Below are 24,909 nucleotides of genomic sequence, written 5' to 3'. Positions count from 1 at the left end.
CCACAGTGCTTTGCAATGTCAGCAGTTGGCGGAAGAAGGCTCTCAACTATTTTCGTTACCTTAAGTTTGTCAGATATGGTACGATCTGTGAGGGGGAATTCAACATTGTTGCGCCACGTATCATAATCAGCTTCGAAAGTAGAGCAAGGGGTTTTCTCCGAGAAGGGCCTTTGCGTGACCTTGAGAAGGCATTTCATTGTTCATAATGACATCCTCAACTACTACTCTCTGTACTTCAGGTGGAGTGAGCTGTTCAGGTGGTAAGTAGATAGTGGTTGTTCTGTGCGAGGCAGTCACCTCTACACTTGGAGAGGATGAGTGAGAGCCATGCTCAGGCGAGTGGGTTGAACCACTGCCCAATTTAACAGGACTTTGATCCTCAATGATGGTTGGTTCATCTCAGTCTGTGTCACTAGTGAACTGCGGATTTTGACTAGGCACTGATGCATTTGGTCCAACTGTGGGGTTACTCTCAGTGGACTTCTTCATTTTGGCCAGCTCACCTAATAAAACCTCAAAATCTGCACCACTCAGTTCGGCAAGACCTTTTAGTTCAGTTGGGTAAGAATGGATTAAACACGAACCCCTGTCTGCAGCATACAGCCAGACAGAAGCTGGATATGATGGACAACACTTGGGTTATGGCTTTGTCTTTTGCAAGGTAAGCTATCCTTAAGGAACTGGACTGGTTCACCTGATTGGAACTCCACAATGGCTGTGTTTTTAAAATGTGCCTCTGTGCTAGTTATTTTAATTACTCTTCCAATGGAACCAAACTACCCTAAGTAATCAATAACCTCATTGTCAACCTCATCACCTGTTACCCTCCTACTAGGACAGAGTTAGGTACTTTGACACCTTCAGTTTGGATTACATCCATGTTTTTATTACTCCAACCCAGAATGTCATTGACAAATGTAATGATTTGACCCAAAAGGCATGAAAGCACCAGTTGCTAAACTTCCAAAAATAAAAGGAATTAAACCTCCTGGCTGGTGCGCCACATTTGTGTAGCACCTCTACTCAGGACCAGTACACTTTCACTTCAAATAGAGACCCTAGACATCTTAATAGGTTCAGAAGGAGGTTTTGTTTTGGAGACTCACAAAAGGAATTGGCTTGGAAATGAACAACTGAGACCTTTATTGCCTCAGTACCATTCATAAACATATACAGCACAATAAACCAAACTGCACACTAATAGTGCATTTTAAAGGTGAATAGATATAAAGCAGAACAAATAAAATAAAGACAGTCGAATGAAAGACTTATACTGAATTGTATCAGAACTCTTTTGAATGAATAAAACGGATGGAAGTGTTCCCGTTGTGAAGTTTGAATTGTCCAGTCTGAATTGTCCTTTAAAGTCGTTGAAACCTGTAGCGGAAGTGTCAGTGTGCAAACCCTATTATCTGGGATAGGGCTTGTCTGAAATACAGGGATGCTTGAATCAGTTTCTCAGGCAAATCCTACAATCCGATCGCATGGCTGGCCACATCATTTCATGATCATTCAGGATCTCATTTGGGCTGTTCTCGCCGTCAGTGGTTCTCCAGAATCCTTTCTAGTAGTTCAAAAAACCAATCTACACAAACAGTGCAGAACAATGAATTTCTTTTCCATCTTGTGTTCTTAACATGAGCTCATGAACTTCTTTTCCAAATGTATTAATAACAAATGGCATTCCATTTAGCTTTACCAAGTTACAAGAGTTACAGTAACTTGTTTGTACCAGTATCAACTATTTTATCACAATTATATCACAATAAAGAACATCAGCAGCTTAAACAGTAATGTAAATAGTCATCGCAATCAAGGTGACATTCATCCGTAAGGCTAACAAGCAAATGTAACTTAATTCACAGTGCAAGTACTAATGAACTTGAAATATGCTCATTTCTATTAAGACTTAACCATTCTAATATAAACAGAGCTAGTGCTTCTATCCGAATACCTCCCCGATCGGAATATGGCTTCGTGGGGGTAGGGTAGCTAACAGCTATTAGCAGCTAGCATCGGCAGTAAAACACCTTTAGCTCAAAGCATTCAACACTTATAACACACTGTGAAGAACAACAAGAAAAGTAAAACAACACACCAAATTTGATGAACAAACGGCATGTCACTCACTGGGATATTCCAACACAAATAACTGGACAGACGTTATTCCCTTTGTGGTCAGAGTTCGGGGCCTAATAAAAGAGTAGCTTATTAGCATTTATACGTAAAACAATCTGGTCTCATTAATCAGGTTGCAGCATTGCATACCAAATACTTTTCGGTGAGCTCCGACACACACTTGACTGCCATCAGAGAGGGAAGATCTCATAGGAAGAGACAGGTAATGCTTCCTGCGCACTAGACGCACGGTTGTCAGAACACAAAACTGCATTACAGCACCCCCTTCTGACAATAACAGGCTATAGCCTTAGATAAAAAAAAGAAGGGGGGGGGGGGGGATTTTACAGCCCTGTATTTCACATGGGTTACACTATTATCTAACAATTCTCAGCCTGTAATTTTGTACTTACTATATAAGTCTAGGATATTCTGTTCAGACTAATTTGGCGCAGGAAAATTGCACCCTGACTTAAACTGGCTATGATATCTAAGCATGTTTGGAAATCCCTCTGCAGCTCTACATGTCAGTCTCAATAATTCAGTTCAATCATAGAGCCAAATTCACTCTTTTACCCATTATTACATGGAGGGCCAACTCTTAATGAGAACCATTGCAATGTATATATATATATATAAAAAATTTTTAAAAAAAATTCACTAAATGATCTTTATTTAATCACTATATTCCTAACATGCACAGACAGTGAGTGACTTCTCTCTGCATGTCTTATTTTCACCTTTGACCTTCACTGCGATGTCTGGGAGCCCGTCCCCTTCTCTCTGCCTCTCACACATCCAGTAGCAGGCCATGTTTGTGCCTTCATGAGCTGTACCATCCAGTGTTTTGCTTTATTAAGTCTTTAATATCAATTTTTTTGTCAGTCTCGTATTTACATTTTTCTTTATATCCGGGAGATCTCTCAACCTTGCCAAATCCCATTACACACAATGTACATATGTTTGCACTTCACATCTCCTTTAGCCCATTTTTAGAGACTCAAGTTCATTTATCAACACTTAACTGTTGGAATATTTCCTAAAAATAAACTGAACGTTGAAACCAAATATTTCCTTGGATTTATTGAAATGAATATTTGCAAAGCAATCAAAACAGCACAATCTTCACACCAGCATTGACACCAAAAATATCACCTCTTTTATACTCCTTGTATAAATTGTATCCTACCTACACCCGTTTTCACACCTTCTCTTGTGTGATTAGGTAGAGGATCATTAGGAGGTCCCTCTAAGGGGGACGCTCCCACAGAGCTTAAATCTGGAACTCTCCACCATTTGACCTTAGACCTGAAGAAGATTCTCGGTTGAGAGGTGAAATAATCTTCAAGCAATTTAAAGAAGTCCAGATTTTTAGGGTCTGTTGCAGAGTGAAAGTTTTTCCACAAAAGGTCACAGTGAAACTCTTTCCCACCACCACAGTGATGACAGGGTTGAGAACTGGATCCATCTGTGTCGGTCTGCTTCTAAACAAAGACACAAAGACAGTGTAAGTCAGGGAATTCCTTCAACATTTTAATTCTGAAAGTGGCCTGAAATAAAAAGTAAGCTGATTCTGAGGGGGTCAGGTGGGATACACTGATTGGTTTTAGTTAGATGACCCTCCCGTTGTTCATTTAGTAAATACAAGTAAAATGGATTGATTCTTATAAAGCACCTTTTTACTCTGCCTGAGCACTCAAGGTGCTTTTTACAACACGGTAAAGCACTTTGCATGCTAGAGTAAAGTGACCTGGTACTGAGACTCAATAAATGTCTTTGTTGTAGAGCAACCTTTCTACCAGTGGTAGGCAACCTTTCTGATGATGAGTGCCATCTAAAATTTCCTCAAAAGTCAATTTACCATATCAACAATTGCATTAACAATAAATTTAATAATGCTGCATATCAACAGTTACATAACTGCTAAGTGCTACATAACTTTGCACTTTTGCTGTAATGAGACAAATTTCCCACCTGTGGGACTAATAAAGGTCATCTTATCTTACACACTATATAGAACAACTTCATAGAAATAGATTTGCTATATTTCAAAAAAAATTTTTTTTATCCATAACAAGAACACCATAACAGCAAAGGAACTATACAAACAGAAAATGCAGATGCTATTAATGGTCGCCTCACAACAATGGTAAATGGCCTGTATAGTGCTTTACTTAATCCCTATGGACCTTGACACTGCATTCAGTCATCCACCCATTCACACACTGGTGATGGCAAGCTACATTGTAGTAGAGCTGGGCGATAGAACGATAACGATATGTATCGCGATATAACTTTTACTCAATAGAGAAATTAAGCTATCGCGATAGACCTCGCTCTTGTCCTCTTTAAAAAAAAAAAAAAGGTCAGCCAATCCAAATTAAGTAGCGCAGAGCCGAACCAATCACAGCCGCAGCGTCACGTGGCGTGACTTGTTACAGCACAAGTGCCAAGCCGCACGTGTGTTTGTTTGGGAAGCAGCCAGCGGGTAATGGAGCCAGCGCGTAATGGAGGAAATGAGTGTGCCGACTAGAAAAATCAACCGAGCGTGACCGAAGAGAAAACAGATGATGGTTCCAATGCCGGAGAGATTGTCGAACGGAAGAGCCATAGAAGTTCCGTAGTGTGAAGGTATTTCGGCTATTTCAAGTCTGACAAAAAACAGAGTAGCGTTCACTGTAAATTGTGCCGAAAGCAAGTCTGGAAATACAATAAACTGGTGCATGCGTCACACTGTGCGCCACGTTATTGTTTCGGTGAAATGAATTTCTACAATACTGTTACTGTTAATTCTACTCTCTGCAGTGTTTAAATGCTTACATATACACACAGTTACTGTCCCTCCACACATACGACTCGGTTCTGCTTCTATGCCCCAGCTTTGTTTACTTTTTCCCACCGAGGCTTCTAGACTTCTGATTGGCCAATATTTCTGCACGGTTAGGAATCTAGCGCCACCTGCTGCTTTGGCATGTTCATAGCAGCGTTTTCCTTTATTTCTGCCTTTATGTGTGGACGGGATTATTTTTTAAAACGAAAAAGGAAAATCTCCGTTTTCAAAAATACCCGTGTACGTGTGGACGTAGCCTCAGTCTCTGACTGGAAGCGCTAATTCGTCATTCGGCTTTTGTCAGACTAAAGTAACTGTTAAAACTGTTTGAAAAGCTAAGCTATACAACAAGGAGAGATTGAGAATTTCCTTTTAGTTCTCAGTTTATTTGATATTGACAAAAGTTAGTCAATTTTGTCTGTTCTTCTGTAAAACAAACTAAGATTTATTTTTAGAATTAATATTTTGTTTCTAAGTGGAATTGACAATTTAGTCTGTTTCGTTTGTTCTATTTTGAAACTTAAACGCTTTAGCGGCTGCCTTTTGTGTAGTTTGCAATATTTGCCTTTATTTATCTGAAAAAGTCTCATGTTCCTTAAGTACATCTACCCTGTTGAACTTATTATGGGAAATAAATATTTAAATAAAAACAAGCTGCTGATTATTTCACATTTTACTTGTGAGCAACGGCACATTTAAATCTTACAAATATAGTTATTTGGCTTATATCGTGATAGATATCGTTATCGCCTGAAATGAAAAAAAACATATCGTGATATGAAAAAATCTCATATCGCCCAGCTCTACATTGTAGCCACAGCTGCCTTGGGCGCACTGACAGAGGCGAGGCTGCCGGACACTAGCGCCACCGGGCCCTCTGGCCAACACCAGTAGGCAACGGGTGAAGTGTTTTGCCCAAGGACACAACGACCGAGACTGTCGGAGCCGGGGCTCGAACCGGCAACCTTCCGATTACAAGAAGAACTGCCAACTCTTGAGCCACATTCGCCCCAAAAACAATGATAAGAAAAAATAAACTGGGCTAATATGACTTATCTTTATACAAGGATTTGCAGATTAATGTGATCCCTGCCGCTGCTTTGTATTTGAAAGTTGTGTTATCTGGGGATCATATTTTGTAACTCGTTGAGGTGTCCCGTTATATCAGCGAGAAAGAAACATTGTCAACCCATCTTGATGCATGCTCAATCATCCAGGTAAGTAAACCTCCAAAAATTGATTCTGTTCATCTGGACATATAATTTTGTGGGAGAAACGTTTCGTCACTCATCCAAGTGACTCCTTCAGTCTCAGCTGACTGCAAGTTTCCCCCAATCTTATAAACAGTACATTTGCATAATGGTCAGTGGTTGTTGATCAATGGTCATGAGAATCTGCATAATTAAGCTTAAGGAACTGAACTCCCAGCACATTGTTCCTTCAGTGGGCTGGTTTCAGTCATTATCTAAATGCACTGTTTCCAAAATTCCAAAATTGAGTCCAGTAGAATTACTAACATTCGAACACAATTTAATGAGCACAGTTGAACGAAACAGTCAGTCTTAAACAAGAAGATAATAATATACATACATACCTCACAGTAACTGCACTTGCAGTTTCTTTCTGGTGTGGCTCTGTTGGTGGATTTTAAGGTAACGTGGCGCTTTAAAAGTCTTCTCACACAGGTCACATTTATAAGGTCTCCCCACAGTGTGGGTAAACATGTGGCGTTCTAAGTCTTTATATCTCACAAACAGTTTCCCACACTGATCACAGCAGTAAACGTCATTTCCAGTATGAATGCGGAGGTGAATATTTAGGCTGCCTAGCAAGTGGAAGGTTTTTCCACATATGTGGCAGCTGTACGCCTTAAATCCAGAGTGGATAACTTGATGACGCTGTAAGAGGCCACTGTGAGTAAAAGCTTTACCACACTGATCACAGCTGTATGCTTTAACTCCACTGTGGCTGAGTTGGTGTCTTTTTAAGCTTCCAGCCTCGGTAAAAGATTTTCCACACAAGTCACAGGTGTAAGGTTTAATTCCACTGTGGATGAGTTGGTGTGTTTGTAAGTTTCTAGGCTGGGTAAAAGACTTTCCACATAAGTCACAGGTGTAAGGTTTAATTCCACTGTGGATGAGTTGGTGTCTTTTTAAGCTTTCAGCGTGGGTATAAGATTTTCCACACAAGTCACAGGTGTACGGTTTAACTCCACTGTGGATGAGTTGGTGTCTTTTTAAGCTTTCAGCGTGGATATAAGATTTTCCACACAAGTCACAGGTGTACGGTTTAACTCCACTGTGGACGAGCTGGTGTGTTTGTAAGCTTCCAGCGTGGGCAAAAGATTTTCCACACAAGTCACAGGTGTACGGTTTAATTCCACTGTGGATGAGTTGGTGTCTTTTTAAGTTAACAGCCAAAGTAAAACTTTTTCCACACAAGTCACAGGTGTATGCTTTAACTCCATTGTGGATGAGTCGGTGTGTTTTTAAGCTTTCAGCGTGGGTAAACGATTTTCCACACAAGTCACAGGTGTACGCTTTAATTCCACTGTGGATGAGATGGTGTCTTTTTAAGTTAGCAGCAAAAGTAAAAGATTTTCCACATAAGTCACAGGTGTACGCTTTAACTCCACTGTGGATGAGTTGGTGTGTTTTTAAGCTTCCAGCCCGGTTGAAAGATTTTCCACACAAGTCACAGCTGTACGCTTTAACTCCACTGTGGATGACTTTGTGTCTTTTTAAGCTCCCAGCCAGGGTAAAATCCTTCCCACACTCATCACAGCTGTATGTTTTCTCTCTCTTTCTTCTGTGAGGTTTGTCGGCCTCCTGAGAGCGCTGACTTCTCGCTCCGTGTTGGTCCTGCAGTGACAGAGATACAAACAGAGGCAGTGAGTGAAATGCAGTCGTGGAACAAACTGAAACTGACTCCATTAGTGGAATCAAAGATGTCAACAAACACGTCGTAGGTGTGTTACCACCACCTTCTGCTGATATTATCACATTACAATTATGAGCTACAATGAGAGTTGTAACCTGCACACAGGTTCAATAACAGATATTCTTGCTCACCTTTTGGGTTGAAGTCATTGTTTCCTCTGTAGTGGCTGAGCTGAGTCTAAATGGCTCGTCTCCTCCTGATGATCAGCTGGAACAAAAATATATTTATATGTATTTCATCCTTGACCAAAAGAAGCTGAGATGGAAAGCTCAAATCCACTCAAACTAAATGTCTTCAGTCAGTGTGTCAGCCTCCAGTTAACAACAGTGGTGAGAAACTGCAGTAATGAACCTCCACTGAGTAACTGCAGTTTGGTGCTTCATTTGAACCTCATAGATTTTATTAAACAAAATGGATAAAAAAAACACAGTACAAAACAGAAGGTGAGCTGATAGTAAGAGTATCATCATCTCAAACTACATCAAGATTCTTAGAGCATGTCATGGTTCACTTGATCCCTGCAAACAGGCACAAACTGAAACTGTCTAAAGCTTTTGTGAAGACACTGAAGCAGTGGACTGATGAGGCTGTGGAGAATCTGCAGGTGTGTCTGGACTGCACTGACTGGCAGGTTTTCAGAATTGTTATCAACAGTTTGGATTATTATAGAGATGCTGTGACATCCTGTGACATCAGCTTCTGTGAGGAAGCTGCAAAGCATCACACACCAGGGTGAGTTAGAATAATGGCCAGCCCTGGTTCTCTAATATATTCATTGGGCTATAAAGCTGAAGACATGATCACTTCAATGAACCTGACGGAGGTGAGTACCACACTCTCAAAAACAAACTTAAGGCACACTTTGTAGTCAGAAGAAACATTATCTTTTAAACATGAAAAGTTCAACCGAAGGCAGCAAGAAGTGGGAGAGACGGCAGATCGGTTTATTACATCCCTATATGCCTTGGCGTAGCATTGTGACTACGGGGCGCTGTACAGTGAAATGATAATTGACAGACTCGCTGTCGGAATGAGAGACAAGAGGCTCTCGGAGGAACTGCAAGTGGATGCAGAGCTCATGTTAGAAAAAGCAGTGATAGGGATTCCCCAAAGTGAGCTTGTTAAGAAGCACCAGCATCTTCTTAAAAACAACTTCAAGCAGGAGAATCCTTGCAACGTGGACATCATTAGCAAAGATAAAACATTTCAAACCAGAACAGACTGTGCCACAAAACACAGAGAGGAACATGAAACATGACACAAGGCAATGCAATCGATGTGGAAAGACAACACCTCACAGCAAAAAGCTGTGCCCAGCCAAAGAGGTAGTCTGCAATCAGTGTAAAAAGAAAGGTCACTATGCAAGAGTGTGCAGGTCGGGGGCACTGGGAGAAATATGGGCAGCAGGTGGTGACATTGAAGAGAGGGAAGTAGCACAGTAGCATCTGATAGAACTGAGGATGCATGGATGACTAAAAAAAAAAGTTAACAATATAGACCTGTTGGCTCAAAATTGACAAAAGAGCGGATGTAACAGTCTTGCCTGAAAGAAAAAAGCAGTTACAAAAGAAAGCAGTTAGCAGTTACAGAGAAATTTACAGCTAACCTGAGTACTCCGGGCAACACTACAATACTGTGTATGTAGTAGCAGACCTGACACAAGGGTTACTTAGCTGCCCAACAAGTGTAGAGCTTGGGTTAGTGGACAGAGTAGAAGCAGCGTCACTCCCTTCAGCAGAGGCGGTAAAGCAGCAGTTTCTGAAGCTACTTAGCTGTTTAGGACAAATGGAGGGGGAATACAAAATTGAGCTTAAAGCAGATGCTAAGCCATTTACCTGTTGACCCCAAAAAGGGTCCCACTTCCCTACTGCCTAAAATCAAAAAGGAGCTAGCTTGTATAGAAGAGTTAGGGGTAATCTCCAGAGTGTAGCAGTCTACTGGACTGCTGTGCAGGAATCTTTCCAGTACCCAAACCAAACAGAGAAGAAGTGTGTGTATTGACTTGACCAAACGTAACAATTCTGTGAAAAGAGAAAGACACATGTTGCAATCAGTATAGCACACCGTAGGACAGCTAGAAGGCACAAAGTTCTTCTCAAAACTCGATGCTAACTCAGAATTGTGGAAAATACCTTTTTCCAAGCAGTCAGCTCTTTTCACAACCTTCATCATGCCATTTGGAAGGTATTGTTTCAATAGACTCTGTTTCAGCATATCTTCAGCTCCTGAGCATTTTCAAAAATGAATGTCTCAAGTCTTGGAGGGGCTGGACGAAGTTGTCTGCCAAATGGATGACATTTTGGACACACAGGCCCAGCACGACAAGAGACTAGTCGCAGTCCTTGTGTGGTTCACAAAAGCAGGTGTGACATTGAAAAGTGAGAAATGCGACTTTGCAAAAACCTTGATCAAGTTGCTTGGACAGATCATTGACAGTACAAGCGTCAAAGCAGACCCAGAAAAAGTGAACATGGTCAGCAACATGGAGGCTGATGTAAGTGGAGCGAGACAATTTCTGAAAATGGTTAATCATCAAGGCAATGTTTCCCCACCAAGCAGAAAAAACAGCTATTGAGAGAACTACGCCGTAGCAAAAAAGTACTGTTGGAGTGAGGCTCAACAAACAGTGTTTGACAGCATTAAGTCAGTACTGAGTACCTGGCAGTCTACAGTCCCAAAGCACAAACAACAGTATCAGCCTTAAGCATCCTCCTATGGACTGGGAGCAGTGCTACTTCAGAAACAAGAGGAAGACTCAACCAAGGTAGTGACCTTCACTTCAAAAGCATCAACCCCCACACAACAAAGATATACTCAAATAGAGAAGGAGGCATTAGCCGTTAGGGCTGCCAGGATTTGTCAACTAGTCACGATTACTTCGACTATTAAATTTGCTGACAACTAATTTAATAGTTGACGCATCCTTTGAAGCTTTGTAAGATCCTGAAAGACACAGGAATACGTAGGATTCAAGAGTGTACTAACGGACTGAAACAGAAGATGGCAGCACTGCATCTACAAGAATCCCAGTTGCCGTTAAACGCCAAAGAAGAAGAAGCAGTTTCCAGTATCGTAGGTGATAACGTTACAGTGACGCAACAAAGGCTGTCCAAACTAGAAGACTTCTCCAAATGCAGTCGACAAATAGAATAGAATAGAATAGAATTGAATAGAATAGAATTCAACTTTATTGTCATTGCACATGCACAGGTACAGGGCAACGAAATGCAGTTTGCATCCATCCAGAAGTGCTTTAGTGATATAGATATATTACAATATATATTAGCAATAATATAGATATGTGAGTATATTACAGAAATGGGTCTATTATGGTATGTTATAATGTACACGGTATGAAGTATGTTGTGAATATTCTATAACTATAAGTATGTACAGGCTGTAGTGAGTACAAGCTATGTACAGGATATGAACAGGATATAAATATGAAAAACTATACAGAATATGAAATAAATAACTTTACAGAATCTGGGATATACAGCTATACAGAAATGGGAACTATGCAAGTTGTAAACAGTTGTAGGATTAAAGATTATCGAATGTACAGAATGATTATTTACACAGAGCTATACAGTAGTGCAGTTAAGATAAGTGAGGGTGTAGATAGTTTCTACAGAGGCTATATAAAGTGCTAGTGGTTGTGAGTGGTGGTTCAGTCCATGTTATTATTGTGTTTGAGGGTACAGTTGTCCATTGTGGGTGTGTGTATGTTCAGTCCATGAGTTTAACGTGGGTCAGATGTCAGGAGGCAGAGTTCAGGAGTCTGACAGCTGTGGGGAAGAAGCTGTTCCAGTACCTGGTGGTCTTAGTCCGGAGGCTCCTGTGGCGCCTCCCAGAGGGCAGGAGGGTGAAGAGTCCATGTGATGGGTGACTGGGGTCTTTGATGATTTTCCCAGCCCTTTTCAGACACCGCTTCCTGTAGATGTCTTTTATGGCAGGAAGTGGTGCTCCGGCGATGCGCTGGGCAGTTTTCACGACCCTCTGCAACGCCTTCCGGTCCGAGGCAGAGCAGTTCCCGTACCAGACTGTTATACAGTTGGTCAGGATGCTCTCGATGGTGCAGCAATAGAAGTTCACCAGGATGTCTGAGGACAGGTGGTTCTTCCTCAGAGTCCTCAAGAAGAAGAGGCGCTGGTGAGCCTTCTTGACCAGCTTGGAGCAGTTGGTCGTCCAGGTGAGATCCTCGGAGATGTGGACTCCCAGGAACTTGAAGCTGCTCACACGCTCCACAGCCGTCCCCTTAATGTGGATGGGTGGATGTGGGTCAGCATTCCTCCTGTAGTCCACGATGAGCTCCTTGGTCTTCTCGGTGTTAAGCAGCAGGTTGTTTCTGTCGCACCACTCAGCCAGACGATCCACCTCCTCCCTGTAGGCGGCCTCATCGTTGTCACTGATGAGGCCAATCACCGTGGTGTCATCTGCAAACTTAATGATGGTGTTGGAACCATCAGCAGGTCTGCAGTCGTGGGTGAAGAGGGAGTAGAGGAAAGGGCTCATCACACAGCCTTGTGGTACACCGGTGTTCATTGTGATGGTAGATGAGCAGCGGTTATCCAGCCGGACATGTTGGGGGCGGTTGGTCAGGAAGTCCAGTAACCATTTGCAGATGAGGGAACTGATACCCAGGTCTGTCAAATGCGTGCTTCATTTCACTAGATTTGAAGGATGGGTCAGGTGTATTCTTCGTGACCAACCTATCCCAGAATTCATAGCGTGGCTCAGCCAATTCCAGTTTTCAACTATGGTGGCAGCTACTTAGTTTTAATTGTGTGAATGCCACACGGCATTCACACAATTAAAACAGCAGAAGTGTGAACGATTGTGTTCCTGTTTCTCTTTATTCTTTCTTGTGTGAATGCAGCAGCTTTCAGGAAAAAAATCAGCTTCTACGCAGTGTTTTTTCAGCGGTTTCTCCTTCTTCTGCTGTTTTCAGATTCCACTACACGGCATTCACACTGGATTTTCGCAGGAAATGCAACTTTTCTAGTTGTGTGGATGCTTTAAGCATCCACACTATTGAGTTCCTCTTGATACTTCCGTACACTTTTTGGCACTTAACTACTTCCACAATTTTCAGCCGATTTTCACCGTTCAAATTCTAAACTATTCTGCTATTTCTGCTAATGTGTGCTATGTCTTTTGGTATTTTTCACTATTATACTTTTTAAAATATTAAGCTTAATTTGTCACATTGAAATGAATGGGAAACTTCTGCAATTCTGCTAAAATTTTCTTGTTTTTGAAACTTAACTACTTCCTCATATTTTCACGTAGAACAACCATTCAAACTTTAAAATGTTCTCAAATTATTGGGCTATTCAGGTATAAATCAGCTTTTTCAAATCATTTACTGTTTTACTTTTATGCCTCTTAAAGTTTTCAGTTGCAAAATTGTGATTTTTCACAAAATACATGCGTTGTTATGGTTGCTATGCACTTGGCTTCCAGTGTGCCACTGAAGGTTTTGCAGTCTTCTCTTCATGTCTGAACAACTTCTTGCTACTTGCTCAATTTTCACTCAACTTCCACAAATTATACATCAAAACGTAGGTATTTTTGCTGGCCTTCCGAAAATGTCACTATCATTGTTGTGGGATTTATAGAATTTTGGCAAATCTCCTCAGACCAACACAAAGTCGCAAAACTCTCCATAGAAAGTCAATGGAGAGTTTGTTCAAAATCACCACTTGATTTCTGTAATGAGAGGCATATTCGAATCGTCATATCTCCTTAATGAAGCAAAGTTAAGACATAAGGCTTGTCCCAGTATATCTTCAGACACTCCTGACGCTCACAATTCAAGAATTATTTTCTCACCTATTACCGTTCTGAAATGAGTTAGACTTGTTTGAGGGTAGGAAATTCGTCCTTCGCTCAGATTTCTTCAGATTTCAAACTCTGGAAATGAAGCACTTTTTTCTCTCATCATATCTTTTTAATGGATTTCCACAGAGACCTGAAAATTTCCATGATTGTTCACCAAAGCCTGCTGTCTCTTACGGTGAAAGAATGATATTGATACTCCAAATAGATTTAGAATTACCAAAGGTTGTTTGAGAGCAAGTCAAGGCAGTTTTTGCTTCGCCTCTACTCAGTTACAGTGTATTACAAGTCATATATCTTTAATAATTTATATTTTATCTCTGAATTATGAAGACCTGAAGATTCCCCCATCTCTTCTGAACAAAACGATGTCTGAATGACCGTTCTAGCCCCTACGGTTAGGAAATTATGGCCATTTGTTCGAGGGGAATCCTGAATGTCAGAAATACACTGAAGAAAACTCACACCTCTCTCTGTGTCTGTGTGTGTAAGGGCTGACTACAGCAGGTGCAGCTAATTTAACTGACCTACATATACCAAGCCCAGACTCTCAACAGCTCCTGTTCCCTTTACTGTCTGTGTATGTGTGTCTGTGTATCAATATTTCTCCTATGTTTAAGTATTACTCCTCAATCATAGTATTTCTGCTAAAGCAAAGTACTTCTACTACATCTTAGTACTTCTGCTAAATCATAGTATTTCTGCTAAATCATAGTATTTTTGCAAAATCATGGTATTTGTGCAAAATCATGGTTTTGGGGCTAAATCATAATATTTCTGTTATTTTATAATATATGTGCTGAATATATTATATGTGCCAAATCATAGTATTTATCCCAAATTATAGTATTTATGCCAAATTATAGTATTTGTACTGAAACATAGTACTTCTGCCCAATCATAGTATTTGTACCCAATCATAGTATTTCTGCTAAATCATAGCATGTGTGCCAAATCATGGTATTTATGTAAAAACATAGTATGTCTGCAAAACCATAGTATATCTCTTATGTTATAGTATTACTACTAAGGCATAGTATTTCTGCCAAATCATAGTATTTGTACTAAATCATAGTACTTGTGCCAAATCATAGTATTTGTTGCACATCAGTATTGGAACCAAAACAGTATTTGTCCGAAAGCATCGTATTTGTATGGAGTCATAGTTTTTCTTCTAAATCATAGTATCTCAATCAAATCTCAGTAGTTGTGTTAAAACGCAGTATTATTGCCAAATCACAGTATTTCTGCCAAGTCATAGTATTTGTACCCAATCATAGTATTTGTGCCATGTCATCGTATTTGTGCCGAATCATGGTATTTTTGCCAAATCGTGGTATTTGTGCCCAATTAATAATTCTGTTATATTATAGTATTACTACTAAGTCGTAGAATATCTGTTATGTTATAGTGTATCTGCGGAATATAGTATGTGTGCCAAATCATAGTATTTATACCAAATCACAGTATTTGTGCTAAAACATAGTATTTCTGCCATATTGTGGTATTTGTGCAAGAACATTGAACTGTTATGTTATAGTATTACTACTAAGTCATAGTATTTCTGCGTTGTTATAGTATTTGTGCTAAAACGTAGTATCTCTGCCAAGTCATAGAATTACTGCAATTTCATAGTTTTTTTAGGAAATCTGTTATGTTATAGTATTACTACTAAGTCATAGTATTTCTGCCAAATCATAGTATTTGTGTGAATTTGTATACTGTAATATCACTGTATTATGTAGTAGCTAAGTAGGGGGCTGACTGTTTACTAAGTGCATCAGTGTAAATAGGTCATCTCTTGTGTTGGAGTGCCCTCTTGTGGCGCCTTTTGGGTAGTGCCTTAGTAAACGTGAACCCTGTAAGAAGTGGTATCATATGAGAACCGGTTTGGCGCAGTGAGATGAGTATGAGATGAAATTCTGCTGATTTACCTCTTTTCTGCCCAAATTCTGCTGATTCACCTCTTTTCTGCAACATTTTCAGCCTTTCCACCTCTTATCAGCACAATTCTCAGCAGCTTCCGCTCATTTCAGCACAATTGTCAGTCTCTCCACCTCTTCTTTGTGAGAAAGTGTTTGGCTCAGTGAGCTAAATAACCGCCCTTAGACCAGAAGGGCCAGGTTCGAATCTTGCTCAGGGCAATGGTTTTTTTTTTGTTTTTTTGTTTCAACTTTTTCAGCTTTTTTCTGCAGACATCTTCAGCGTTAAGGCATCCACACAGCATTTTCGCAGGAAATGCAAATTCTTCTAGTTCTACCTTATTCTAGTTGCTCAGACATTTGCTGGTTAACTACTCCCTCAGTTTTCATCTGATTTTCACCATTCACACTTTAAACTGTTCTGCTCCTTCTGCTAATGCCTGCTATATCTTCTGGTGCACATAACTTTTATACTTTGAGATATTAAGCTTTTTATGCAATTTTTTGGCCCATTTTGCTGAATGGGACCACATTATCAGTGAGATCACCAGTTTTTCTTGCACAAGTATTTGGCCCCTTGAACTTTTACACATTTTGTCCCATTACAGCCACAAACATGAATCAATTTTATTGGAATTCCACGTGAAAGGCCAATACAAAGTGGTGTACATGTGAGAAGTGGAACAAAAATCATACATGATTCCAAACATTTTTTTTATTTTTTTTTTACAAATAAATAACTGCAAAGTGGGGTGTGCGTAATTATTCAGCCCCCTGAGTCAATACTTTGTAGAACCACCTTTTGCTGCAATTACAGCTGCCAGTCTTTTAGGGTCTGTCTCTACCAGCTTTGCACATCTAGAAACAGAAATCCTTGCCCATTCTTCTTTGCAAAACAGCTCCAGCTCAGTCAGATTAGATGGGCAGTGTTTGTGAACAGCAGTTTTCAGATCTTGCCACAGATTCTGGATTGGATTTAGATCTGGACTTTGACTGGGCCATCCTAACACATGGATAGGTTTTGTTTTAAACCATTCCATTGTTGCCCTGGCTTTATGTATAGGGTGGGTGCCCTGCTGGAAGGTGAACCTCCGCCCCAGTCTCAAGTCTTTTGCAGACTCCAAGAGGTTTTCTTTCAAGATTGCTCTGTATTTGGCTCCATCCATTTCCCCATCAACTCTGACCAGCTTCCCTGTCCTTGCTAAAGAGAAGCACCCCCAGAGCATGATGCTGCCTCACCATATTTGACAGTGGGGATGGTGTGTTGAGAGTGATGTGCAGTGTTAGTTTTCAGCCACACAGTGTTTTGCATTTTGGCCTAATCTTTTTGTATAACTGGAAAATGCCAAGTATGGACAGTTTTTGTGAGATACCAAATCTCCTTTTCAAAACACTGAAAATTACCTCCATTATATTTTCCCACCAATTCCGAAGTCCCGAACAGCTCCATAAGATATGTAAAATCGAAACATTTTGACCATCACATCTCCAACATTCGTCCGTAGAGGCCAGGTTCCATTTATACAATTGTTGCGGTGTTCGATGCCACCAATGGATTATTTTAAGTTGAATAAATCTACTGCCTGTTTCTTTATAACTAGTATTAACATTTTGAAAACATGAATCCCATTCAACTGAAGATATGGCCAATGCCATGTCCTGGGCCCAGTAGCCCTTAACTTTAAGGAGAGGGTCAGCCGACCGTTCTTGCGATAAATGATAAATCTTAGAGGTAATGGTCTTGAGAGCAGGACTTCCACAGGGCTGCCCACAGGACAGGTTCCCAACCACTTTGATAATGAACTATGTATTTGGACATATCTCCAGAATTGATTACGCTGCAACTTATATAATTCCACAATCAAATAAATCTGATACATTAAGGATGCCTGCCTTACACCACTGTAACCAGTCAACCGATGTCCCTCCAATTAAAATTATTTTATTTCCCCATAAGGATGCCGAAGGAGATTTAATAAAGTCCCAGCGACCCACCCTATGTAATTTACACCACAATGTCTTCGCATTTGCAATTATAGGATGGGTACGTTTATGACTGGTATCAAACAGCTCCCTCCAAGGAGAAATACCGCCATTAACTTCCGTCTCCATATGGGACCAGATGGGTTTAACTGGTGCAGTAGGTAACCATGCTCTAAGTTGTTTCACATTCTTCACCCAATAATACCATTGGAAATTAGGCAATGAAAAACCTCCTTGTTTTGTACTCGCTTGAAGTTTCTTAATACTTAAACGATGTGGTGAGCTACCCCAAAGAAACTGCCGAATCAAAAAATCTAGATCTTTGAAATACTTATCTGGAATGTGTAATGGAATATTGGATAAAATATAAAAGATCATGGGTGCAGTCATCATCTTAATACAACTCATTTTACCACATATTGTGAGACGTATTCCGGACCATCTACCAAATTCCATTTTTATTCTTTCAAACATTGGCTCCATATTTGCTCAGACCATCTTAGTGTAATCTGAGGTCATTTGTATCCCCAAATACTAGGGCTGAACGATATATCGCATTTGCGATAATATCGCGACATGATGAAGTGCAATTTTCTAACCGCAAAGGCTGCGATTATACTCTGGACATGTCCAAATTCATGGGCTGCATCCTCCTGAGGCCGCATTTGTAGACCGATTACGTCACAGCGACGCGCCGAAGGCTGTCCAAATTACTACCATATCCCAGAATTCATAGCGCGGCCCAGCCAAACTCCAGTTTCCAACAATGGCGGCCGCTACTAAGTTTTAAAATTACTCATACTAATCTTTCTGGGTCACAAAATAAACTTTTAAAATATTTTCAGGCGAGAAAGTAGTTGTGTAAACATCAAATATCTGCTCGGTTTATCAAGATATCCCATATTTGCAAAAGTGCTTCGACGTTTTCAGAGGCGTCTGCTACCCACCAGCTCGACAGCTAGCCGGGAGCTCGAGGGTTACTGATGCGGCCGAGAACGGCACAACTCCCAGCACATCATTTTCAGATCACCGCGGAGTTTCGCTGCTCGGGTTAAACGTAATATATAATTCACTTAGACAACCTAAAAATGTTATTGTTGGGCTTTTTTCAGTGTTTTGTTTGTTCGTGAGTAAATCGGTTTGGCTGAGATTAAAGTTATTAGATTAGGTAAAATAAAACTTTATTAATCCCCCGGGTGGGTTCCTCCTTGGTTTTCACACAGCTGACTAAACGTCAAACAGAAAACTTATTAAACAGAAGTATGAGACAGTCGAGAATTTACGCCAGTGTCTGGTTATATTTTAGATAGCAAGAAGCAGACGGCCAAGTTTATTAAACTCCACCGAGACAGCGGTGACGCTAATCAGAACTAGCCTTCTGATTAGCTAATCAGAAGGCTAGACCGTCCAATTTCACTCCTTTAAATTTTAAAGGCGTGTTTGTGTGTGTGTTTATACAATTGCTATTATGTTTGCACTTTATGTGTAATGTTACTGACTGCAGAGATCAGTAAGATGTGTGTATTTTTTATTTATTAGTTTTATTTATTTAATATTATTTTTTAATTGAATGACTGTCTAGTAGTTCACAGATGTCGAAAAACTGAGTGTGGTAAAGCCACTGATTTTGTTTATGTATATTTCTGCAATCTGCACATTGTACTGACTTTCATTTTAATGTTTACACCAGGGTTCCTTGTCAGCACTTTATGCTCAGATATTTGTAAGCTAAAAATAAACTATTGTGTATGTTCAAATATACTGTTGTGATTGAAGAAGTTAAATAAAAATGTCAGTCATCAATTCATGCATCACCTCATGTTATCATAACAGAGGTCTGTCTTCCAGGAAAGAACAGTTTAAAATTAATGTAATATAGTATTGGCCATACTATATGATGTATTGCTTGTCTTTGTTTAATAATACAGAAGACAAAGACCTTAAAAAATAATCGCATATCGCATCGCAATCGTAATATTGGGGCAAAAAATCGCAATTAGATTATTTTCCATAATCGTTCAGCCCTACCAAATACCTCAAACCATTCACAGACCACCCAAACTCCCACTGTTTAAATAAAGTATGAGGGCAGTGTCCTGACATAGGCATTGCCTCTGATTTATCCCAGTTGACGCAATACCCTGAAAGCAGCGTAAAGCTTTCTATACATTCTGATAGGGCTGGAATTGACTTCCCAGACTGGGTCATAAGTAACAACATATCATCTGCATATCATAGAAGCTTATGTTGACTATTACCCATCGAAATTCCAAATACGTCCGCACCTACACGGGTATGTTTGAAAACGCAGCTGTTTCGTCCACACGTAAACGGCGTTTCGAATCACCGAAAACAGATTTTTTTTAAAACTCTTTTTTTTCTGTTTACGTGTGGACAAGGAATACAGAGGTCAAAGGTATGTGCCTTTTTTTCACGTCACGCTGTGCGCCACGTTATTGTTTACAGGAGATGAATTGCAGAATGGCAGGTAGTCAGATTAACAGTATTTTGTCTCTATCTTCAGGTTTTACATTGGGTTTTTTTGGTTTTTTTCCCCCCTTTTCATACCGCTCTCCCCCTGCAATGGCTCTGTGACCCCCTAAGGGCGGGCCCCACACTTTGGGAAGGTCTGTCTTAAACAAATAATCCTACTCAACACAATCAAAAGCTTTAGCAGCATCCAGCGATAGGGCCACTTTTGGATATACTGAATCATATATATAATTTTTTCGCCATTACTACTTTTAATCGACCCACGAAGACCCTTGACAAGATTTTTTGGTCAGAATTCAGCAAAGATATGGGGCTCAACCACTTGGGTCTAAAGGGTCTTTCCCAGTTTTAGGAATAAATGTTATAAGTCCAGAGTGCATTGACTGAGGTAATGAGCCTACTTTAAAAGCCTCATTAAAAACATCAAGCAACAGGGGACTTAACATATCCTCAAATGCTCTATAGAAATCCAATGGTAACCCGTCTAATCCTGGAGCTTTATTAAGTGGCATACTGTTAATTGCACGGGTAATCTCCTCCACTGTAATTGGAGCATCTATAATCTGCTGGTCAGTAGTAGAAAGCTGTGGCAGGTTTAAATCAGTAAAGAATGCTTCAAATTTCTGTTCATCTAAACTACCTCGTGTAGAATGAAGATTATTGTAAAAATGTTACCGTTTGGTAAATCGGTTTGGCTGAGATTAAAGTTACAGTTTTCACACAGCTGAATAAACGTCAAACAGAAAACTGGTTAAACAGAAGGGTAAGATGGTAGAATTTACTCCAGTGTCCTGCTATTTTTTAGACAGCAAGAAGCAGGAGGCTGAGGTTATTGAACTCCACAGAGGCAATCTGCAAATTTCATTAAAAGTTTAATAAACTGTCATCTTGTCTTTATTTTTGGTTAGCACATACTTTAAACACTATAAGCTAATGATAATTATATAAGAGCAGATGCATGCTGGTGCAAATAGCAGTTCATTTTCCATCCAATGGATGCATGACGTGATTATCGCAAAAAGAATCTAGTCGACTATCAAAAGAATCATTTTTGGCAGCCCTATTAGCCATAACCTGGGCGTGCAAGTGATTTTCTCATCAGCATCAAGTTTCATGTTGTGACAGATCACAAGCCTTTAGAGCTACTTTTAGTCTCCAAGAACTTAGATGAACTACCGCCACGAGTACAAAGACTGAGAATGAGATTACCGTATTTTCACGACCATAAGGCGCACTTAAGTCTTAGATTTTCTTTAAAAAGTACGGCACGCCCTATAGCGCAGTGCGCCCTGTGTGTTGTAAGGAGGACGTAGTAGAGAACACCATGAGAACGCTAAAGGGTGAAGTGTGGGCGTTGATCGTATATACCGGAAAATCGCACATACCTGTATAAAAGAACAGGTATGTGCATTATGTGGAACATCGTTGTTTTAACAACCCTGAAAATGGCAAAGAGACACGTTTATTAAGCACAGTTTAAACTGAAGGCCATCAGCTATGCGGAGGAACATGGAAATCGAGCAGCGGCGAGAGAATTTAAGATTAACGAATCGATGGTTCGCAAATGGAGGAAGCTAGAAAACGAGCTCCGGCAGGTCAAGAAAACGCAGCTGAGTTTCCGCGGACATAAGGCGAGGTGGCCCGAGTTGGAGGAAAGACTCGAGCGGTGGATCATCGAGCAAAGAGCGAGCGGGAGAAGCGTTTCGACGGTCACCATTCGGCTAAAAGCAGTTTCACTAGCTGAAGAGATGAACATTGAACATTTCCAAGGAGGTCCGTCTTGGTGCTTTCGTTTTATGAAACGGTGCCATTTTTCCATCCGGACCAGGACTACGGTAGCGCAGCAACTTCCAGCGGATTATAAGGAAAAGCTGGCCATCTTCCGCTCCTACTGCAGCAAACACGTCGGCGACAAAAACATCCAGCCCAGCCACATCACTAACATGGACGAGGTCCCGCTCACTTTTGACATCCCGGTGAGTCACACTGTGGAGAAGAAGGGGACCAGCACGGTAGCGATACGCACAACGGGGCACGAAAAGTCTTCTTTTACTGTTGTGCTTGGCTACCATGCTAATGGACAGAAACTGCCGCCTATGGTGATTTTTAAGCGAAAGACTTTGCCTAAAGAGAAGTTTCCAGCAGGAATCATCATTAAGGCAAATGAAAAGGGCTGGATGGATGAGGAAATGATGAAAGAGTGGCTGAGGGAGGTGTATGTAAGGAGACCAGGTGGTTTTTTCCACGCATCACCATCGCTGTTGATCTGTGACTCTATGCGTGCCCATCTCACAGCCGATGTGAAAAAACTAGTGAAACAAATGAACTGTGAGCTTGCTGTCATTCCGGGAGGCCTGACAAAGGAACTCCAGCCGCTGGACATCGGTGTGAACCGCCCGTTCAAAGTAAGGCTGCGAGCGGCCTGGGAGCGATGGATGACCGATGGAGACCACAGTTTCACCAAGAGTGGAAGGCAGCGCCGGGCGAGTTACGCCACAATTTGCCAATGGATTGTAGATGCTTGGGCTAACATGTCTGCTGGCACTGTTGTTCGAGCTTTCGCAAAAGCCGGCATCATTTCCGAGGAGCCGCACGGCACGGAAAGTGACTCTGACAGTGAAGAAAGTGAACCTGGCATGTTTGATGGAGATTTAGCGCAGCTGTTCAATTCAGACACAGAGGATGAGGACTTCGATGGGTTTGATTGATGATAAAAATGTGAGTACCAAACTTTGTTTTGCTCCTGCTTTATTTTTAAATACGCACACTTGTATGCTTGTGTGTTGTTGATGATGACGATTACCGGTAATAGAAATGTGAGTAAGGTACCGAACTCAGGTTTGCTCCCGCTTTATTTTTAAATACGCATACGGTACTTGTATGCGCCCTATGATCCAGTGCGCCTTATGTGTGTGTTAAATACAGTAATGGCACACATAACTGAGACTGCACCTTTTAGTACAGTGCGTCTTATGGTCATGAAAATACAGTAATGAGGTTCTCTTTCACCATCTCACATGTCATACACACAGCAACTGCAGACGTGCTGCCAGAGTGCCAGAAAGAGCGGTTTCTAACACGACATTAAGAGATGAAATGGACTTGTATGCACATCAGGCCTTCCTGAAATAGAGGACAGACAACAACAAATAAGACAGCAGCAACACAGAGATGAAACAATAAAACATGTCCAACTCTACTGCAAAATCTTTTTGACTGGAGTAACAGCCAGTATTTGGTTGTAGTGGACTATTTCTCAAGATACACAAAAATACCTGAGCTGTCTTCTAACACATCAGCAGCAATGATTGAACACTTAAAGTCCGTATTTGCACGCCACAGCATACCAACATAATTAAAGTCAGATAATGGCCCACAATTCTCCTCAGAACTCTTCCCAACGTTTGCTCTAGAGTGGGGCTTTGCCCACACCGCTTCCAGCCTGAGATTCCCTCAGAGAAATGGTGAGACTGAAAGAGAAATGAGAACAGTAAAAAGCCTTCTACAGAAAGCAGACCCATCTCTCACCATCATGGCATATTGCACCACACCACTTGCCAATGGACATAGCCCTGCAGAGATTCTAATGGGGAGGAAACTTCGTACCACAGCCCCTATACTTCCATCCTGCCTCAAACCAGGCAGGATAAACATCACTATGCTGAGAGACATAAAAAAGAAAAAAAGAGAGAGAGGAGAGATAGAAACAGTGGAAATGGTTCAACAACAGAGAGCACAAGACCTCACTGGACTACAACCAGGAGATCAAGTTTGGATCTGGGACATGAAAGAAAACGGGACAATATAAAGCAGAGCGGAATTCTCCACGATATTATCTCATTGAGACAATCCCCCACCCACCCAAGTCTCATATACCACCAAGTAACCAAACTACGGAAAGAAGATATCCTAGAAGCCAAATCACAACAACAGTCGCCTTGAGGATTTGGTGCTATATATAAAAAAATATAAATATAACTGAATTGAATACTCAGAGGAGGGGTGTTATGGTAGGGACTAATTAAATGTTCATGCAGCACCGTCTGGTTTTTTTTGTTGTGGCCAGCCAATAAAGGGACTCACTATGTTAAGACAGAGCTGTCCTTGTCTCATTAATACTGCTGCTATTATAAACCCCAGATCTACAAAAACAACGTGTTCATCCACAGCAGCTGGACAATAAAGTTATAGTGACCCTGATACTGCAGCAGATCGCTCTGACTTCCTGTTATCACTTGAAATAGAAATGAGGCTGTAGAGGTTTGGTGCAGGCAGAAAAACAGCTGCAGGGACAATGAAAAGACTTTTCTGCTCCAACTTCTCCCAGCATGCTGAGCTAATGATTAGTTGGTGTTTTTCTCCAAACACTCTCTCACTCTTCTCTCAACGTGTTCACAATAAACTGTGAACAGACACCGAGGAGAGCAGCAGAAGACCTCATTCAGGAGCTAAACTCAACATGAACTGAACTCACAGTAAAGTTAGCTCGGTGCTTACCTTTAGATGAGCCCACAAACCGAGAGAAACTCCGCGATGAAGCTGCAACTCTTTCCAAACACAGGAAACAGATCAGGGAGCAGAGACCCACGTGGTTCACGCTGATCTCAGCTACGATCCAGGAGACAAGGGTGGGCAGATCGATGCAGATATCGATCAGGACGTTGGTAGTGGTTTATGATCGATACTTTAGTTCGTTTCTCTCCTCTAAGTTCACTACTTTACTCCCGTTTCATGACAAAGGAGCTCTCTCTGCTCGACTCCTCTCGTGCACACACACTTTGC

General features: G+C 41.0%; 2 protein-coding genes across 2 annotated transcripts in view; both read right to left on the bottom strand.

Annotated features, from left to right (window-relative positions):
- The window catches only part of LOC143412345 (uncharacterized), a 140,755-nt gene that overhangs the window by 39,427 nt on the left and 76,419 nt on the right, over window positions 1–24,909 (bottom strand). The window lies entirely within an intron of this gene.
- On the bottom strand, window positions 1,041–24,909 carry LOC112430836 (uncharacterized). Its single transcript, XM_076888524.1, has 4 exons — window positions 24,625–24,909; window positions 8,020–8,095; window positions 6,543–7,809; window positions 1,041–3,602 (listed from the first exon to the last, which is right to left on the bottom strand). The coding sequence occupies exons 2-3, from the start codon at window positions 8,035–8,037 to the stop codon at window positions 6,544–6,546; spliced, it is 1,284 nt and encodes a 427-aa protein (XP_076744639.1). The 5' UTR covers window positions 8,038–8,095; window positions 24,625–24,909; the 3' UTR covers window positions 1,041–3,602; window position 6,543.

This window comes from Maylandia zebra, linkage group LG9, assembly GCF_041146795.1.
Source record: "Maylandia zebra isolate NMK-2024a linkage group LG9, Mzebra_GT3a, whole genome shotgun sequence".
NCBI classification, from domain to species: Eukaryota; Metazoa; Chordata; class Actinopteri; order Cichliformes; family Cichlidae; genus Maylandia; species Maylandia zebra.
The sequence above is the reverse complement of the archived record's forward strand: the minus strand, read 5'-3'. Positions and strand labels throughout refer to the sequence as shown.